Source organism: Rhodamnia argentea, chromosome 9 (genome assembly GCF_020921035.1).
Source record: "Rhodamnia argentea isolate NSW1041297 chromosome 9, ASM2092103v1, whole genome shotgun sequence".
In the NCBI taxonomy this organism is placed as follows: Eukaryota; Viridiplantae; Streptophyta; class Magnoliopsida; order Myrtales; family Myrtaceae; genus Rhodamnia; species Rhodamnia argentea.
The window spans coordinates 6,271,574-6,289,822 of record NC_063158.1 but is presented as its reverse complement, the minus strand read 5'-3'; the positions used below and the strand labels follow the sequence as shown (position 1 = coordinate 6,289,822).

At 40.4% G+C, this 18,249-nt stretch overlaps 1 protein-coding gene across 1 annotated transcript; it reads left to right on the top strand.

Moving 5' to 3' along the window:
- Nucleotides 1–13,139: 13,139 nt before the first annotated feature.
- LOC125316639 lies at nucleotides 13,140–17,141 on the top strand. Its single transcript, XM_048285475.1, has 5 exons — nucleotides 13,140–14,678; nucleotides 14,736–14,943; nucleotides 15,175–16,059; nucleotides 16,846–16,913; nucleotides 17,040–17,141. Exons 1-5 carry the CDS (start codon nucleotides 13,140–13,142, stop codon nucleotides 17,139–17,141), a joined length of 2,802 nt encoding a protein of 933 aa, XP_048141432.1.
- Nucleotides 17,142–18,249: the final 1,108 nt, after the last annotated feature.

Genomic DNA, 18,249 nt, shown 5'->3' with positions numbered 1-18,249 from the left:
GATCATTGATGTAGGCAAGGGTTTTCTCATGGTCAATTCCTTCAAGGACGGGTGGAAGAATTTGGTAGAGATTGTCCATATTGAATGTGTCGATAAGATATCTTCTTAACTCCAATAAAGGGAAAATGTCATCAGGGAGATAACAAGTGACAAGACATCTGTAAAAGACAATTTCTCAAACATTGAAGATGCAATACCCTAAAGGGAGGTAAACAAGAAGAAAGAAGTCAAAATCCCAAACAAAGGGTATTCCAAATTGGACAAAAATGTGGAAAAGAATTAAACCCTTTAAGCGGGGCAAACGTCACCTAGCCGGAGCAAGTGTCGCCTAGCCGGAGTAAGTGAATCGTTTGTGCAACCGGATGTGAAAGTGAGACATTTCATTTCTATCAAGTCAATGGACACAAGAGAAATACGTAACCATCAAGCAAACCTGGTATAAGTTTTCTCGTAAGTAACACCTCTAAAAAATAGAATGGATGGATTCAACAGAGGTCGTTCACATTAGAGCAAAATCTCAAAATTTTCAACATATTGACTCAAGTGAAGGGCAACTTCATATCGTTCTAATTTGATCTTCAATTATCCTATTCCTAACATGAATTTGTCCTCCTTTCAACAGGAAATTATTGATACTCAAAAGAACTCGAAGGAAAGAGTTGGCTCACGTGGATCAAAAGAAATATCAACGTTGGAAAATCGGACGCTCAAGAAATGATCTTTGATCAAGTGGAGAGTAAAATGTGTCGCCTCCATCACATTCTCTAATGTAAATCCTAATGCAAGTTTCCTTATTTCTTGAATAGGAAATGTCAAGAACTTCGAGAATCTCAATGGACCCATCCAAAGGGATTCAACGCTGTTGAGCAGGAATTCTTAGGATGAAAAATGGCATGCAATGTTTAACACAACCTGAAAAAGATGACCTATCGGTGCAAACATACAAGACAGAAGAGAGTGAAAGACTTCAAAAAAATATACTAGGAGAGACTCATCACCGGTACAGGAAGAGGGATTGTCAACATGACAACCAAGTTTCTATAATCTATACATTGGAATGCCTAATCAAAAGTAAGGCCGTGTCGTTTCAACTTGTCTTGGGTTTGAAAACATGAACCGACACTTAATGTTCGAACTTGATAGAGACTCGCCATCACGGTGGACAAGTAAATGTCACGTCCCTCTAAAATTCCAAAACTTCAAGAAGTTTTACAATACTTAGCAATCCTATCTTGTTAAGTAAATTACAGATTTCCACATCCCATGCATTCTCCTTTAAATTGGAGCGCATAACCGAGGATAAGTTGTATCGGTCCAATTTTCTCAAAAATTCGAGAACATACACTAACATATTCCTTTTATATCCCTAGGGATATTCAGTCATGACGGGCAAGTAAGTATTCATTTTCCTAATCTCTTAGGGTTTAAAGCTTTCAGAGTATTTTCTTCTTAGAATGTTAAGACTTCTAGGAATCTAGGACGTATTCAATTCTTAGGTCTAGAAAAGGCTTAGAATTCTCACAATCACTTCGCTAGTATTCATGTTTAAAAATTGGAGGTTATTTGAACATGACTAGAGCATGCATGATGCATCATAAATCCCAATGGGAGGTAAAATTTTGAAGAAAACGAAATGAACTTTTTCAACAAGAGTTGTTTTAACTATTCAAAGGATGTTTTCTCAGAAGCAAGCTCGATCCAAACACGTCCTACACACACTTGAGAGACGAGTGGAGTGGAAGAGATAGCAAAACCTTAACCTACGGACATAGGGGTCATTCGCAGTGAGAACATACATTGGGAAGATGGAAGACATTCATTTCTCTATCCTAAACACTACAAGTAACTAGGGTTGAGCAGTTCCCGATCCGGTCCGGTTCCCATCAAAAATCGGGAACCGAACCGGTGGTCCCGGTTCCCACTTTTCCAAACTGCGGACCGGACCAGCCACCCTCGGAATTGGGAACCGGACTGGACCATCAGTCCGGTTCGATTCCCGGGCGGTTCTAAGGATTTCCGGTCCGCGGTTCCAAAAAGTGGATACACACTTTGATAAAAGACGCGATTGAGCTCGAGATCGAGGAAACAAGGGTCGGTGTACCACGAGCTCGGCGAAGTCAATGCCTCTTCAATTGACAGCTCTGGATCGAACCCTAAATGACCTAAACCTAAACAACGGGTAAACGTTAGGTTTGTTTTTTTTTAAAAAAAAATTTAAAAAGGACCGGTCCGGTCCGGTCCTGGGCCTTGGAATCGGGAACCGGACGGCCTGGTCACCGGTTCCAATTTTAGGAACCGAGAACCGAACCGAATCCCCCTAAAATCGGGAACCGGACCATCGATCCCGGTCCGGTCCGAGCGATCTTTTTTGCAAACCCCTAGTTACCATTAATAACCCCATTGAACGGTGGTTTAATTTCTTTACCTCTGTCAAGAGCCACCCCACATCGAGGCCAAATGAGAGTGGTATCGGGAGGCAAATGGTTATAAATTTTCTTGTTCAGACTAGCATCAATCTTCGTGTATTGCTTGACATTTAAACTTATACGGTAATTCGGGTGCTTTAGGATGACAAAAGGCATTCGTTTCTCTATCCTATACACTTTTATACTTTGCACAGCCCAATTGAGCCTATACATTCATTTCATAAACCCCGTTGGTGATCATTACCTATTTCAACACAAAGAGGACATCACTTCAAAGCGACGGAAGGACAGAATTTGTAGAGAATTCCCAGATTTATTTTAAACATGTTGGGATTCAATTTGTATACCTAGCATAATCATTGAAAATTCTGTTTCTAAAAAGAAAGGAAAAGGTGGGATTTCAATAAATAAAAAAAAAGGCGAAAAAGAAAAAGGGAGAAAAAGCTAATCCTGGGCATCAAGAAAAGCAAAGCGCCCGGTAAAAAGCAAAGGCAATGCCCATTGAAGTACTCGTACACTTGTAAATCATGTGTTTGATCTTGTAAGCATTAAAAGATTCCATGATATCTTTATTCCCAGCGAGATATGGTTGTAAAAGAAAATCCCCAGGGGAGCTAGATCACGAAAGATACTACATAGTTATGTCATACTCAGGTGATGAAAACATAGACAAAAGTTTGAACCATCTTGACGTAATAGAGGTGTTCTCCGAAGATAAATGTGCACTTCGAAAACTTGAGGTGCTCCCCAAAGACTATTGATATATTTCGAAAACTAAAGATACTCTTAGAAAAATAATCCAAAAGGGTCGGGACTGGTGGCAAATTTGCAATGATCACCAGCGTCAAACCCTTTCGTATATTCTAGAGCCAAAATAAACCTTTTTAGTCCTTAATCCTCACTTACGTTACAGTCCTGAAAATCCTTTTCCGATTAAGGCACTTGGATTAACGTAGAGTTAAATGATTCTAAGCTTCGCTCGAAGAAGTACGAGCAAGATTATTTCTTTCTCATTTTACAGGGTTCTTGACTTGTAGACCTGGAGCAGATGACGAAGATTTCCGTTTAATAGCCTTGACTCATTCGTGAGTCCCTCTTGAAAACCGTTGACCAAGCCCGACATTACGGTCCCTCGGAAGACCTCCTGATTAATCGAAATGTATACATTGCGAATAGTCCCGAATCCTAACTATAGGTTTGATAGGAAATTCGAGTGTTTTCAAAATAAATAAAAAAAACCGTCATCTCAAATTGGTGAGAAGTCTTCTTTGGTGAGAATACTCCAATTAGTGTTTTAATTAAACTCTTTTGGTAATTTCAGATCGTTGGATTCAAACTTTTCCCACAAGGGATTTTTTATCACTTTAACATGTTGCAAGATATTTTGGATAACCTCTGGCATCATAATGCATTCACTCAAACTTTTTCACGACTTTGATTTAAGTTGTAAAGTTTTGTCGATCCGATAATAGATACCACATAAAAGATCAATGATCTTCTCTTGGTGGAGAAAAATTTTCATGTTTAAAGTTTTGCGGGATTCCCGGTAACCCCGGATCCCAGGAGAATATCACATCTCTTGGTAAGAAGGAGTTTGCAAGTTTAAGCTTATGTAAGATCCCCGGTATCCCCGGACCTCATAACGCTATCTCTCTTGGTAAGAAAGAATTTACATGTTTAAACTTATGTAGGATCCCTAGTATCCCCGGATCTCGAAACGTAAGAATGAATTTACATGTTTAAACTTTTGCAGGATCCTTGGTATCCCCAAATTCCAGAACGCTACTTCTTTTGTGAAAAAAAAAATTTTGAAGTCTAAGTTTCTGCGGGATTCCCGGTAACCCCAAATCCCAAAAGGATGCCTCTTTTGGTGAGAAAACATTTTCAGGTTTAAGCTTCTGCAGGATTCCCGGTAAACCTAAATCCCGAAATGGCCTCTTTCGGTAAGTTTAAGCTTATGTAGGATTCCTAGTAACCCGGATCCTAAAAGGACGCCTCTTTCGGTAAGGAAAAATTTTCAGGTCTAAGTTTCGGCAGGATTCTTGGTAACCCCCGATCCCAGAATAACGCTTCTTTGGGATTCCCGGTATCCCCGGATCCTAGAATGGCACATCATTCGTTAACGAAAAATTTTCAGGTTTGAGCTTTTGCGGGATTCATGGTATAAGGAACCCGATTTTTAATCGACTTTTCTTTAGAAAATTTTTAGGAAAAAATCCATAAAAATTCATAAAATTGAAAAAAACAACTTTGGGAACCTTAGCCTAGAATAAGGAACCAGTTTTAAACAAAAAATAATTCTTCACATTTTTCGCATTTTTAATATTTTTCAAAAATAGAAACATACCCAAAAATCATAAAAATAACATTTGTGGCCACAAAAATATAGAAAAATATCCAATATTTTTATTTTAATTCCCTCTTCATTTTTCCCTATGGAAATTTGAAAAATTCAATTTGTGGATGCATGAGTCTTCACAAACGAAAACCCAAATTGAGTGAAAAAATTCATTTGAGGTCTTTCTATTATTTTTCTTACTTTGAGTCAGTTGTGACATTTGATTCCTACAACTTTAATTGCATTTTGGTCCAATCAATTTCAATTTTTGAGCAGTTTACAAAGTGGACCTATTTGCATTTCCGATTTAATCCTCGGTTTCCGATTATGGTCAAATTGGCCATTTTAAGAATGAACCTATGCGCAAAAAAACATTGACCCATAAGTTTTTTGGCATTCCAAACACATTGGCATGGTGAGATTGACACAAATTAGTGATTAAGAGGCCCAATTGGTCAAATTTTACATCCGGGTCAAACTTATGATTTGGGGCTTTTACACAAAATTGAACCGATTTGATTTGAAGTTGACATTCCTAGGTGATATCCATGCTTTACAATTCAATTTTGAGCTAAATTTCGCAAGAATAGGTCAAATGTGCAATGAATTGGACTAAAAATGTGAAATCGAGTAAACTGGGTCGGATTGATCCGACCTAGTCAATCGGGCTCGACCCAATTTGGGTTACAAACCAAAATATTGGTCTTTCTCTCGTTCTTTGCGCACCGATCACGGGCCAAAGGAGATGGTCAAACTGTTGACCAAGGAACCCACAAAACAGTTCCTTCGTTCGCACGCCCGGGGAGCTCCAAAAAAATGCACGAACAGAGAAAGATGAGGAAGCTGGACTGAGTTCAAGAGCTGTCCAACCAACTTCCACGACGCCGGATGGTAACAAAAATAAAATCTGTTATGATGGTTGGTAAAAAAGGGGGGATGAATTCGATAGAGGGGGTTCGTGGGGATTTTTGGAGGGGAGGCCAAAAAAAGAATAGGAGAAAGAGAGGCGGAGGGGGAGAGAAAAAGGCTCTCTGCAAGCGGTTGGAGCCGCCATTGAAGGACCTTGGGTCCGAGAGTTTCAAGTTGGACTCTTCGATGATCCGGGCGGTTTTGAACGTCGTCGCCGCCACTATTGGCTCGATCTCGGCCTTGCGAACATGCTAAGCCTAGGCGGCTTATTTGGAAGCCCTGAAACAGGTGAACTTCTCTTCGACTCGGTGAAAGCTTCATTAATGGCAGACCTCGTTCCATTAGCTTGTCCTTAAATATTTTAGGTCTAGATGAGTCTGGAGCACTTACTAATCACGACTCTTCCCTTGCTTTGTGTTTTTCTTGCATAAAAACCTTGCGTCGACTCCCAAACTTCTTGAACTGGCCGGCAGCTTCAAAGCTCATTACACACGTAGGTGAAGTCATACGATCATCGGGTAAGCTCTCTTAACTCATTATGATGCTACTGGATGTTTTGGAATGGAGTTTTGCGCGAAGTGTGCCAGGTTGCATTTTCGCCAAACATATTTGCTCGGCCGGCTCTGGTACAAGTATTTCCGGGGTAGATTTTAACATAGGACCGAGGTATGTTGATGAGGAGGCAATGAAGAGTCGATTAGTATAAAAATCGTGGTATTTCGACGAAGTTTCGACGTCGAGCACGAGTTTGCGGTGAGGCGTCGACGAGAATCGTCTTCTCCGGCGGTCCGTTGGTAGGCCAACCCTTGTTGACCGGTCAACGCCGACATAACGCTACATGGCAGCCACGTCGCCAGGCCGTTGTAACCGAAATAACAAAAAAATAAGACTTGATACGACGGTGGTAGAAATGCCACGTGTCGCGATCCTGTCTTTTCGGAAAATAAATTGATTTTTTAAAATTATTCTGGTTTTTCGAAAATAAAAATCTGATTTTGTGATCGCACGGCCCAGGTTTGGCCGCGCGTCACCTTTCCGATCATTTAATCAAGGTTTCTTTTTTCTAATAAAAAGAAAATCATTTTCAGTAATAAAAAAAATGTTTCCAATCAAATGGCCACAGTTCAACCATGCGTTTCAATCGTGGCCGTTGATTTCTTGCGTCTAATCAGAGCATCCGAATGTCACAACGTGGCATGTTCAAGTGTGTTTGATAGTTTTAGGCGGGAAATCTGAAAATGAGTAAAAAAAAATCGATCAAAATTTTTTGAAAATTCAAAATAGAATGCTTGGAGCGACGTTGTTTTACCGAGGCTGATCGGGTCCCATTCGGGCCGGGCCGGCCGTCCGCGGGTTGTGGGCCGAGTCACCCGACTTGGCTCAGATAATAATTTTTCTCAATAAAAAAATTCAAAAATTAATTTTAAAAAATTAAAAAAGGGGAAAATCATAGAAAATCCAAAAAAAAAAAAAGGAAAATTGTGCAAAAAATTCCTAGAAAATTCCAAAAATTCCAAAAATTGTCAAAAATTGAGGAATGATCATAGTCAACTAGCCAATCCTATTTTTGAGATTTCTCCTTTTGATATTTCTGAAATGACGATTCTACCCTTTAGGGGTAAACCGGTCCCGAAAAATTTCTGAAATTTGCGAAAATGCCAAAATTATAATTTGGGTCGGGTTAGGTGACTAATATTCCAGTTTGGGTTTTCGAAACTCATCCATATTCTGAGATGATGATTTTACCCCTCAAAGGGAAAATCGCCCTCAAATTCCTTGCGAGTCGTGATAATTGCTAGAATTAGGAGATGAGTCGGTTAGGTGGCTAATCCTTCTATTTGGGATTTTCATATCTTGTTTCATTGAGAAAATGATGATTTTAACCCTAAAGGGTAAATTGTCCCCAAAAATTCCATGAAAATTGCAGAAAATTCTAAAAAATGTCGAAAATTCTCTAAGCCAATAGGGCTTTACTAGAATATTCGACATTTTTTAGAATTTTTTGAAATTTTCAAGGAATTTTTTGGGACAATTTACCCTTTAAGGGTAAAATCGTCATTTTCTCAATGAAACGAGATATGAAAATCCTAGATAGAAGGATTAGCCACCTAATTGATTTATCTCCTAATTCTTGCAATTTTCACGACTCAAAAAAATTTCGAAGGCGATTTGCCCTTTAAGGGGTAAAATCGTCATCTCAGAATCTTGATGAGATTCGAAAACCCAAACTAAAAGATTAGTCGCCTAACCCGACCCAAATCCTAATTTTGGCATTTTCGCAAATCTCAGGAATTTTTCAGGACGCATTTACCCCTAAAGGGAAGAATCGTTATTTCAGAAATATCGGAAGGAGAAATCTCAAAAATAGGATTGGCCGATTGACTGTGATTATTCCTCAATTTTTGAGAATTTCTGAAATTTTCTAGGAATTTTTTGCAAAATTTGCCTTTTTTTTTTTTGGATTTTCTATGATTTTCCCCTTTTTTATTTTTTAAAAATCATTTTCAAAATTTTTTTATTGAGAAAAGTTATTATCCGGGCCGGGTCGTGTGACCCGGCCCACAACCAGCGGATGGCCGGCCCGGCCCAAATGGGCTCGATCAGCCTCGGCAAAATGACGTTGCTCCAAGCATTCTATTTTGAATTTTCAAAAATTTTTGATAGATTTTTTTGAACTCATTTTCAGATTTCCCTCCTAAAACTAGCCGACGCACTAGAACATGCGACATGGCGACATTCGAATGCTCTGATCAGACGCAAGAAATTGACATCCACGATTGAAACGCATGGTTGAACCGTGGCCATTCGATCGGAAACATTTTTTTATTATTGAAAATGATTTTCTTTTTATTAGAAAAAATAAATCTTGATCCGACAATCAAAAAGGTGACGCGCAACCAAACCTAAGCCGCGCGATCACAAAATCATATTTTTATTTTCGAAAAACCAAAATAATTTCAAAAAATCAATTTATTTTCCAGAAAGACAAGATCGCGACACGTGGCATTTCTACCACCGTCGGATCACGTTTTATTTTTTTTGTTATTTCGATGACAACGGCCCGCCGACGTGGCGTCACGTCGATGTTGACCGGTCAACAAGGGTTGGCCGATCAACGGACCGTCGGAGAAGACGATTCTCGCCGATGCCTCGCCAAAAACTCGTGTCCGACGTCGAAACTTCATCGAAATACCACGATTTTTATACTAATCGACTCTTCATTTCCTCCTCATCAATATGCCTCGGTCCTATGTTAAAATCTACCCTAGAAATACTTGAACCAGAGCCGGCCGAGCACCTATGTTCGGCGAAAGCGCAACCTGGCACACTTCGTGCAAAACTCCATTCCAAAACATCCAGTAGCATCATAATGAGTTAAGAGAGCTTACCCGACGATTGTATTACTTCACCTACGTGCGAAATGAGATTTGAAGCTCGCGGCCAGTTCAAGAAGTTTGGGAGTCGATGCAAGGTTTTTATGCAGTAAAAACACAAAGCAAGGGAAGATTCGTGATTAGTAAGTGCTCCAGACTCATCTAGACCTAAAATATTAAAGGACGAGCTAATGGAACGAGGTCTGCCATTAACGAAGCTTTCGCCGAGTCGAAGAGGAGTTCACTTGTTTCGGGGCTTCAATCGAAGCCGACTAGGCTTAGCGTGGTCGCAAGGCTGAGATCAGGCTAATGGTGGCGATAATAGCGTTCAAAACCGCCTGGATTGTCGGAGAGTCCAACTCGAAACTCTCGGACCCGAGGTCCTTCAATGGTGGCTCCAACCACTTGCAGAGAGCCTTTTTCTCTCCCCTTCCGCCTCGCTCTCTCTCTTGATCATTTGGCGGAATTTGCCTATAATAATAGCTACCAGCAAAGCATTGACATGTCGCCATTTGAGGCCCTATATGGATGAAGATGTCAAACGCCTGTTTGTTGGGACGAAGTGGGAGAGCGGAGAATAACTGGACCAGAACTAGTACAAATCACAACCGAAGTAATACAGGTAGTGCGAAATAAGCTTAAAGCTACCCAAAGTTGTCAGAAAAGTTACGCCGATAAACGTCGAAGGCCTCTTGAATTCACAGTAGGTGACCATGTATTCTTGAAAGTCTCACCAATAAGGGGCATATCGAGGCTCGGAAAGAAAGGAAAATTGAGTCCTAGATATGTTGGACCTTTTGAAATCCTGGAAAGAATAGGAGAAATGGCGTATCAAGTAGCCTTACCCCCAAAACTATCCAATATACATGATGTGTTTCATGTATCGATGTTAAGGAAATACCAGCCTGATTTTGACCATGTGTTGAGTTATGAGACCATAGAAGTGGATGAAAGGGCCAAGTATATAGAAGAGCCTATGCGAATCACGGATCGAAAGGAACAAATCCCGAGGAACAGGGTCATTCCGTTGGTAAAAGTTTTATGGCGGCATCACGGCTCGGAAGAGACTACTTGGGAACTTGAGGAAACAATGAAACAACGGTACCCTCATCTATTTGAGTGATGGATTAAAGCCCTAAATTTCGAGGACGAAATTTTTATATGGTAGGGAGAAACTGTCACAACCCGTTTTTGTTAATTATTAATCGATTGAGAAAAGACCAAAGTGGATTAGAAAACTGACTCATGACTAGAAGATTCGTACTACCAACAGGGAGAGAATGTGTATTGATAGAGGTGAGCCAGACCGTGACTGTTAAGCTACGTATGGTCAAGTATCTTAAGAATATGCGTGATATTTTGACTGCACATAACGAGAATCTAAAATATTGTTATGGAATAATTCGGGTTCGACACATTTAGCTTCGCCAAGATGGATTTCGGCAGGATTAACAAAAGTTCGAAACTTAAATGAAGTGCATGTCGCATGAGGGGGCCTTAATTTGTGTTCGGCACATATTGGATGGGTTGGTCATTTGCGTAGAGGATTGATCAGGTCCTTCGGCCTTGTTGTATGTAATATAGATTGGGGACACCATCATGGTATATGTAGCACAAGCTAAATGACACTTGGCAAGGCAATAAAAAAAATATATATTTAACTATTATTAGGACAGCACTATTGAAGCATGAAAAGCAAGTGTCAGCCCCTCCCTAATCCTTATTACAAGTGGCGAACTCATTGCCAAAATCTCTCCCAAATGTCATCTTTTCGCTCAAACACTCAAAAGACCATTTGCATGGAGCAAGGGAGTCATCTTCTTCAGTTTCATTTTGGGGTCTTTACGAAGACAATTTCTGTTCGTGAAACGGCTGAAGCGAAAGATTGAAGCGAAGCCAAATTCCTACCCTAAACATCACAGGCAAGGAATTCATCTTGACCTTGTTCTTTAGTTGTTAGTAATTGCAAATATAGGAAGGTGAATTATTCTGAATTTACTCGAGGGACTTAGCGAGGATTCGAGTTCGACGACGTTGAAAAGTTGGGAAGCATTACCTAAATCTGTTTATCTTTTAGGTCAGAAAGTGATGCGTAGAGGCTAGTATACCTCAAGTAGAGCAAATACAGATTGCCTTTTTGTTGGAATTAAGAAGTTGACTTGGGGAAAGGCTGGATTTAGGAAAAACGCATGCGATGAGGAACAAGGTGAACTTGTGGGGGAAGGTAGGGGACCGAGAGGTTATTGTTTCAAATCGGGATGATATATGCAAGTTTATTAACGGTCTCCGATTCTTATCCTAGTTGAGATTAAGGACCGAGTTGAGATAGTGCTTGGGCCAGGCGTTGTGATGGATGGCTTGACATAACTAGTTACATACGAAATTAGGAAGTCTTGGGACAAAAAGAGAGGTACATCGAGAGGATACCCTGAGAGTGTTTATTCCAACGTGAATGGTCATCTTCGAAGTGAGGACAATAAAGTAACATAGGTTCGAAAGTCTTGCTAGTCGTTTTGGTATTGGAATTGTTTGTTAGTATCCTTAAATATTACGTGTGTAATAATATTGATGTGGTAAGTGAACATTGTGCTAGATTGTCAGGTTATGTAAGCAATAAAACTCTCGGTTTAATGTGTAATGAGGCTGCTATTTCTTTAAGGTGATGCATACAATAATCAGCTCACCCATTGCATTATATAATGAAGTATCTACAAGCATTGTCCATCTGGAATTGTGGGTGTGGGTGCCCCCGAGCTGTGTGCGGGGAAGCGCCATAAAGTGAATTACCCCCGAGCTATGTGCGGGGGATACTAGGGCCCTGTGATCACTATATCAAGGAATTGAGCCAAGAAAGCTCTGATCAACTTCTGAATCATGGCTGGACGTTGTGGGAGAGAATCATGGTTGCACCGTACATCATTGACAAATTGCATACATCACACCTAGCTACTATTGGCGTTGATAAATGTAGTTCTAGCTAATCTCTCTTAGTGATATTTGAGTCACAATGTTCAAACAGCATGCATTTATAAATTCCTTTTTTGTGTGCTCGTTATTTATGCTATATAATCTTATTATCTAGCTAATGTTCTTGCCAGTAATTGTGTTTAGCGTAGCCGATCTAAAAGTTGAGGAGAGTTGGTTTAGGCGACAAGGTCGGGTATTCCTTGCTGAGCTTATAAGCTCACTTTTATTTTATTTTCTTTTTTTTCAAATTAGCTATCATGGCCACTCCACCTGCTGGACGTTTCGGAGTACCTATAGAGTATGAAGTGACACACTACGATATGATCCACTTAGATATGCCAGAATTGCAGCTAGTTGTATATGAGTTCACCCTATGGGTAGACGAGGGATTTGTAGCTGGAGTCGTTCCCCATAAGTTTCATGCTGTATACTTACCCGTAGGAGGACAACCGATAGGTCCTTTCCCATACTGCGCTCTAGATTCCGCTGATGAACCAATCAATCAGGAGGATGTCGCACAAGAAGATGACCCTTTCGAAGAGGATACTTTGCTTGATGACTAGGCGTGAGAAGACAAAGAAGGAAGTGCTGGATTTCTTTTGGGTGTTGGGCTCTAGTAAATAAGACCCGGAGTAGGAACCCGGACCTCCCAATCACCGGAATGTTTTTTTTTTTGGATCGTGCTTGACGAATGTAAATACTAGTAAAGGAAAAAGTTTAATATAAATGTTGTTGTTTTCTTCCTTTCCACTAGCTAGTATCCGTAGTGGTATAGTTCTTAAGAACTTTTCATTTATAATCATTTGGTGTTCTTATGTGCTCGAGTTGATTTTTAAGTTTATGAAACAATAGGTCGCCAAATACGTTAGAAGTGGTGCCTGGGACGCCACAGCTCTTTTTGTTATCAGAGCCTAGGTTTACCTGGAGTGATAAGGTGCGAAAGCGTTTGGGGGTGCTAAGACGCGCGCGTGATTTAAATACTAATGCTTGTGATTGTTGTATTTGTTTGTGAAATAAGTAACCATTAGGTTACTCATAGGCTTTAGTATCATTTGTTACTTATAAGGCTAATTCTATTGGTCATGATTGGGCGTGGATGAAGGTGTAGAGGACTAAAAGTTTACAATGGTAAGGACCGGGGGGTCATCAACTGGCGGAGGCGGGAATGCAGGAGCGGACAATCGAATTGATGAAGTCTTGCAAGCCTTGGCCAATTTGGGTGCGGTGATAGGAGCTCAAATGCAGCAACCGCAAGCTGGTGCAAATGCTGGAGGAGGCGAACGCCGTTTACAAGGATTGATCGAGCAATTTTTGAAATTGAAGCCGTTGAAGTTTACGGGATTAGGAGAACCTGAAGAAGCCGAGAAATGGATTAAGAGTATGGAGAAGATTTTTAGGTTGTTGAACTGTAACGATGTGGATCGAGTAGCCCTAGCTGAATATCAACTTGAGGATAACGCTCGGCATTGGTGGAATGCGAATAAGGAAGTGGTATTTCCGAATGGTATTGAAGTAAGTTGGGAAGTTTTTATTAACGCCTTTTATGGGCAATACTTCTCTGATTGCGCCAAGGATCGGAAGATAACCGAGTTCATGAGCTTAACTCAAGGTGACAAGACCGTGGTTCAATATGAAGCGAGATTTTCCGAGCTATCCAGGTTTGCACCTCGGTTGATAGATACTCGGGAACGTAGGTGTAAAAGGTTTCAGAATGGCCTTAAGATTGAAATTCAAAAGCAGTTAGCACCTCCGAGGATTAGGGACTATCCCGAACTCTACGAGCGAGCTCAACTCGTGGAGCAAGTGTTGCTGAAAGAAAAGGATAAAAATGAGCAAAAGGCGGGATCAAGTCGCCAGGTATCGCAGGATAATATGAGGCGAGATAATAAGAGACCAAGGATGTTTGGGAGGTCATTTAATGTTCCTACTAAGAGACGCAATTTTGGAGATTTCGGAAGGACTAGCGTAAGTCGGACGATGGGTAATGTACCACGCCCGAATGGAACCTGTCGTCGATGTGGTAAGGCACATGGTAATGCACCCTGTACTTTCGAGAGGGAATGTTATGGTTGCGGACAGGTGGGGCACCCGATCAGAGATTGCCCACAAAGGAGACAACAGTCCCCGCGTACCGTATCAACTCAACAACCCCGACTCGACGGAATAAAACCCCCAGGAATTCGGCAAAGGCCTCCAACTCAAGGAAGGATTCGGGCTATGACCCAAGAGGAGGCAGAGACCTCCAAAACAACTATTACAGGTATGGTCTTCTTATGCAATAGGAATGCTAATGCACTGTTCGACACCGGCGCGACTCATTCTTTTATATCAACAAGATTTGCTGAATTATGTGGATTAAAGCCTGAATTGCTTGAAGTACCGCTCGGTGTAGCTATGCCCTTGAAGGACAAAGTGATAACCACTCTAATATGCAAGGAATGTAAGATCTTTATAGGCAGGCAAGGTAAGGAAATTGATTTGGTGGTAATGGACTTGTCCGATTTTGATATAATCGTAGGGATGGATTGGTTGCACAAGATGCGAGCCAATGTGGATTGTTTTAATAGGGTGATTCAGTTTAACCCATCCAATGGAGATAGTTTCAAATTTTTAGGAAGCAAAATAGGGGTGTCAATACCTCTTATTTCTGCAATTGAAGTTTGCGTGCTCCTTGACAAGGGGTGCCAAGGTTATTTAGCATGTGTGAAGGATTTGACTAAGAAGGAAGCCAAGATAGAGGAAATCCCAGTTGTTCAAAAATTCCTGGACGTCTTTCCGGAAGAGTTTCTGGGATTACCACCTAAGCGAGAGGTTGAGTTTGCTATTGAATTGGCTCCGGGAACCGAGCCTATTTCTAGGGCTCCATATAGAATGGCTTTGGCAGAGTTAAAAGAATTAAAAGTGCAGCTACGGGAATTATTAGACAAAGGCTTTATTAGGCCGAGCACATCACCATGGGGTGCGCCGGTATTATTTGTCAAGAAAAAGGATGGATCATTCCGTCTATGTATAGATTACCGACAACTAAACCAGATGACCATAAAGAACAAATATCCTCTACCTCGAATTGACGACCTGTTTGACCAATTACAAGGAACTTCAGTTTTTTCAAAGATCGATTTAAGATCGGGTTACCATCGGTTGGGAATTAAGGAGGAAGATATCCCTAAGACAGCCTTTCGAACTAGATATGGCCATTACGAGTTTCTAGTTATGCCATTTGGACTAACGAATGCTCCAGCGGCATTCATGGATTTAATGAATAGGGTATTCAAGCCTTATTTGGATCGGTTTGTGATAGTATTTATCGATGACATCCTGGTGTATTCTAAAGGGCCTAGGGAACACGAAGAACATCCGAGGATGACATTACGGACTTTGAAGGAACATAAGTTATACGCCAAATTTAGTAAGTGTGAATTCTGGCTAGATCGTGTGATATTTTTGGGTCATATGGTTATTGGAGAAGGAATCTCCGTTGATCCGGCCAAGATTGAAGCTGTAGTAAATTGGCCTCGACCAACAACCGTTACGGAGATTCGAAGCTTTCTAGGGTTGGCAGGATATTATCGAAGATTTGTGGAAGGGTTCTCCCGCATCGCTGGTCCATTGACCCAATTGACACGAAAAGGAGTCAAGTTTGAATGTATAGAGGAATGCGAACGAAGTTTCCAAGAGCTCAAGAGAAAGTTAACTTCCGCTCCAATATTAACAATACCATCGGGGTCTAGAGGATTTGTGATTTATAGTGATGCATCACACAAAGGTTTGGGTTGTGTTTTAATGCAACATGGAAAAGTAATCGCTTATGCTTCGCGACGACTACGACCTTATGAATTGAATTATCCGACGCATGATTTGGAACCGGCGGCTATTATTTTTGCATTGAAGATGTGGAGGCATTACTTATATGGGGAAAAGTTCCAAATCTTTACTGATCATAAAAGTCTAAAATATTTATTCTCTCGGAAGGAGTTGAACATGAGACAACGACGTTGGATGGAACTATTGAAGGACTATGATTGTGAGATCTTATATCACCCTGGTAAGGCAAACAGGGTAGCCGATGCTCTTAGCAGGAAATCTACATTATACATGGCCAGTATGATGAGTAAGGAATGGGGGTTGTTAAGTGAGATCTCAAACTCAAAATTCAAAGTGGAAATAGATGAACTCACCGGCATTCTTGCTACACTTAGGATAGTGCCCGAACCGGTACAAAAGATCAAAACATTGCAACAATCAGATTCTGAGATCTCTAAAATTCAAAATGAGGCATTAGAAGGTAAGAAACCAGACTTCCAAGTGTCTAAGAAAGGGATCGTCAAGTTCCGAGGACGTCTCTGCGTACCTAGAGATGAAGACTTAAAAAGAGAAATTTTAGCAGAAGCTCATCGGAGTAACTATAGTATTCACCCTGGAAGCACTAAGATGTACCGAAATCTTCGACAACATTATTGGTGGAACGGAATGAAAACAGATATCGCCAGGTATGTTTCTAAATGCTTAACTTGTCAACGGGTAAAAGCAGAACATTTTAAGCCGGCGGGAATGTCAAAGCCTTTAGAAATTCCCGAGTGGAAATGGGAACATATCACCATGGATTTTGTGCAAGGATTACCGAGAACTTCACGAGGTCATGATTCCACTTGGGTGATAGTTGACCGTTTGACCAAATCAGCCCATTTCCGGGCGGTGCGAACCGACTATACCCTGGAGAAATTGGCCAATTTATATGTTCAGCAGATCGTGAGGCTACATGGAGTTCCTATGAGTATCACTTCGGACAGAGACCCAAGGTTTACGGCAAAGTTTTGGAAAAGTTTCCAAGATGCGTTGGGAACCAAACTTCGCTTTAGCACGGCCTTTCATCCTCAAACGGATGGACAATCAGAAAGAGTCATACAAATTTTGGAGAATATGTTAAGAGCCCGCATTACGGACTTCAAAGGACAAACCCCCCTCTACCGAATTCATCCCCCTTTTTTTAACAACCATCATAACAGATTGTATTTTCGTTAATAGCTGGCATCGAGGAAGTTGGTTGGACAGCTCTTGAACTCAATCCAGCTTCCCGATCTTCTTCTATTCGTGTGGTTTTTTGGAGCTCCCCGGGTGTGCGAATGAAGGAACTGTACTGTGGGTTCCTTGGTCAACAGTTTGACCATCTCTTTTGGCCCGTGATCGGTGCGCAAAGAACAAGAGAAAGACCAATATTTTGGTCTGTAGCCCAAATTGGGTCAAGCCGGGTTGACTAGGTCGGATCAATCCGACCCAGTTGACCCGATTTCACATTTTTAGTCCAAGTCATTGCACATTTGACCTATTCTTATGAAATTAAGCTCAAAATTGAATTGTAAAGAATGGATATCATCTAGGAATGTCACCTTCGAATCAAATCGGTTCAATTTTGTGTAAAAGCCCCAAAACGTAAGTTTGACCTGGATGTAAAATTTGACCAATTGGGGCTCTTAATTACTAATTTGCGTCAATATCACATTGCCAATGTGTTTCGAATGCCAAAAAACTTATGGGTCAATGTTTGTTTGCGCATGGGTTCATCTTTAAAATGGTCAATTTGACTATAATCGGAAACCGGAGATTAAATCGAAAATGCAAATAGGTCCACTTTACAAACTGCTTAAAAATTGAAATTGATTGGACCAAAATGCAATTAAAGGTGTAGGAATCAAATGTGACAACTGACTCAAAGTAAGAAAAACAATAGAAAGACCTCAAATGAATTTTTTTCGCTCAATTTGGGTTTACGTTTGTGAAGACTCATGCATCCACAAATTGAATTTTTCAAATTTTCATAGGGAAAAATGAAGAGGGAATTAAAATAAAAATATTGGATATTTTTCCAGATTTTTGTGGCCACAAATGTAATTTTTATGATTTTTGGGTATTTTTCTACTTTTGAAAAATATTAAAAATGCGAAAAATGTGAAGCATTATTTTTTCTTCAAAATTGGTTCCTTATTCTAGGCCAAGGTTCCCAAAGTTAATTTTTTCAATTTTATGAATTTTTATGGATTTTTTTTTTAAAAAAATGTAAAGAAAAACTAATTAAGAATTAGGTGTCAACAATTAGGTCGTTGGCCGGCTAGCCAAAATTCATTGGATGGACTAAATTGGCAAAATTGAAAAAGGTTTAGGATTGAATCAGCAAAAAAAAAATTAGGACTGAATTGGTATAATTGTAATAGATTTAGGACTTTTTTAGTAATTTTCC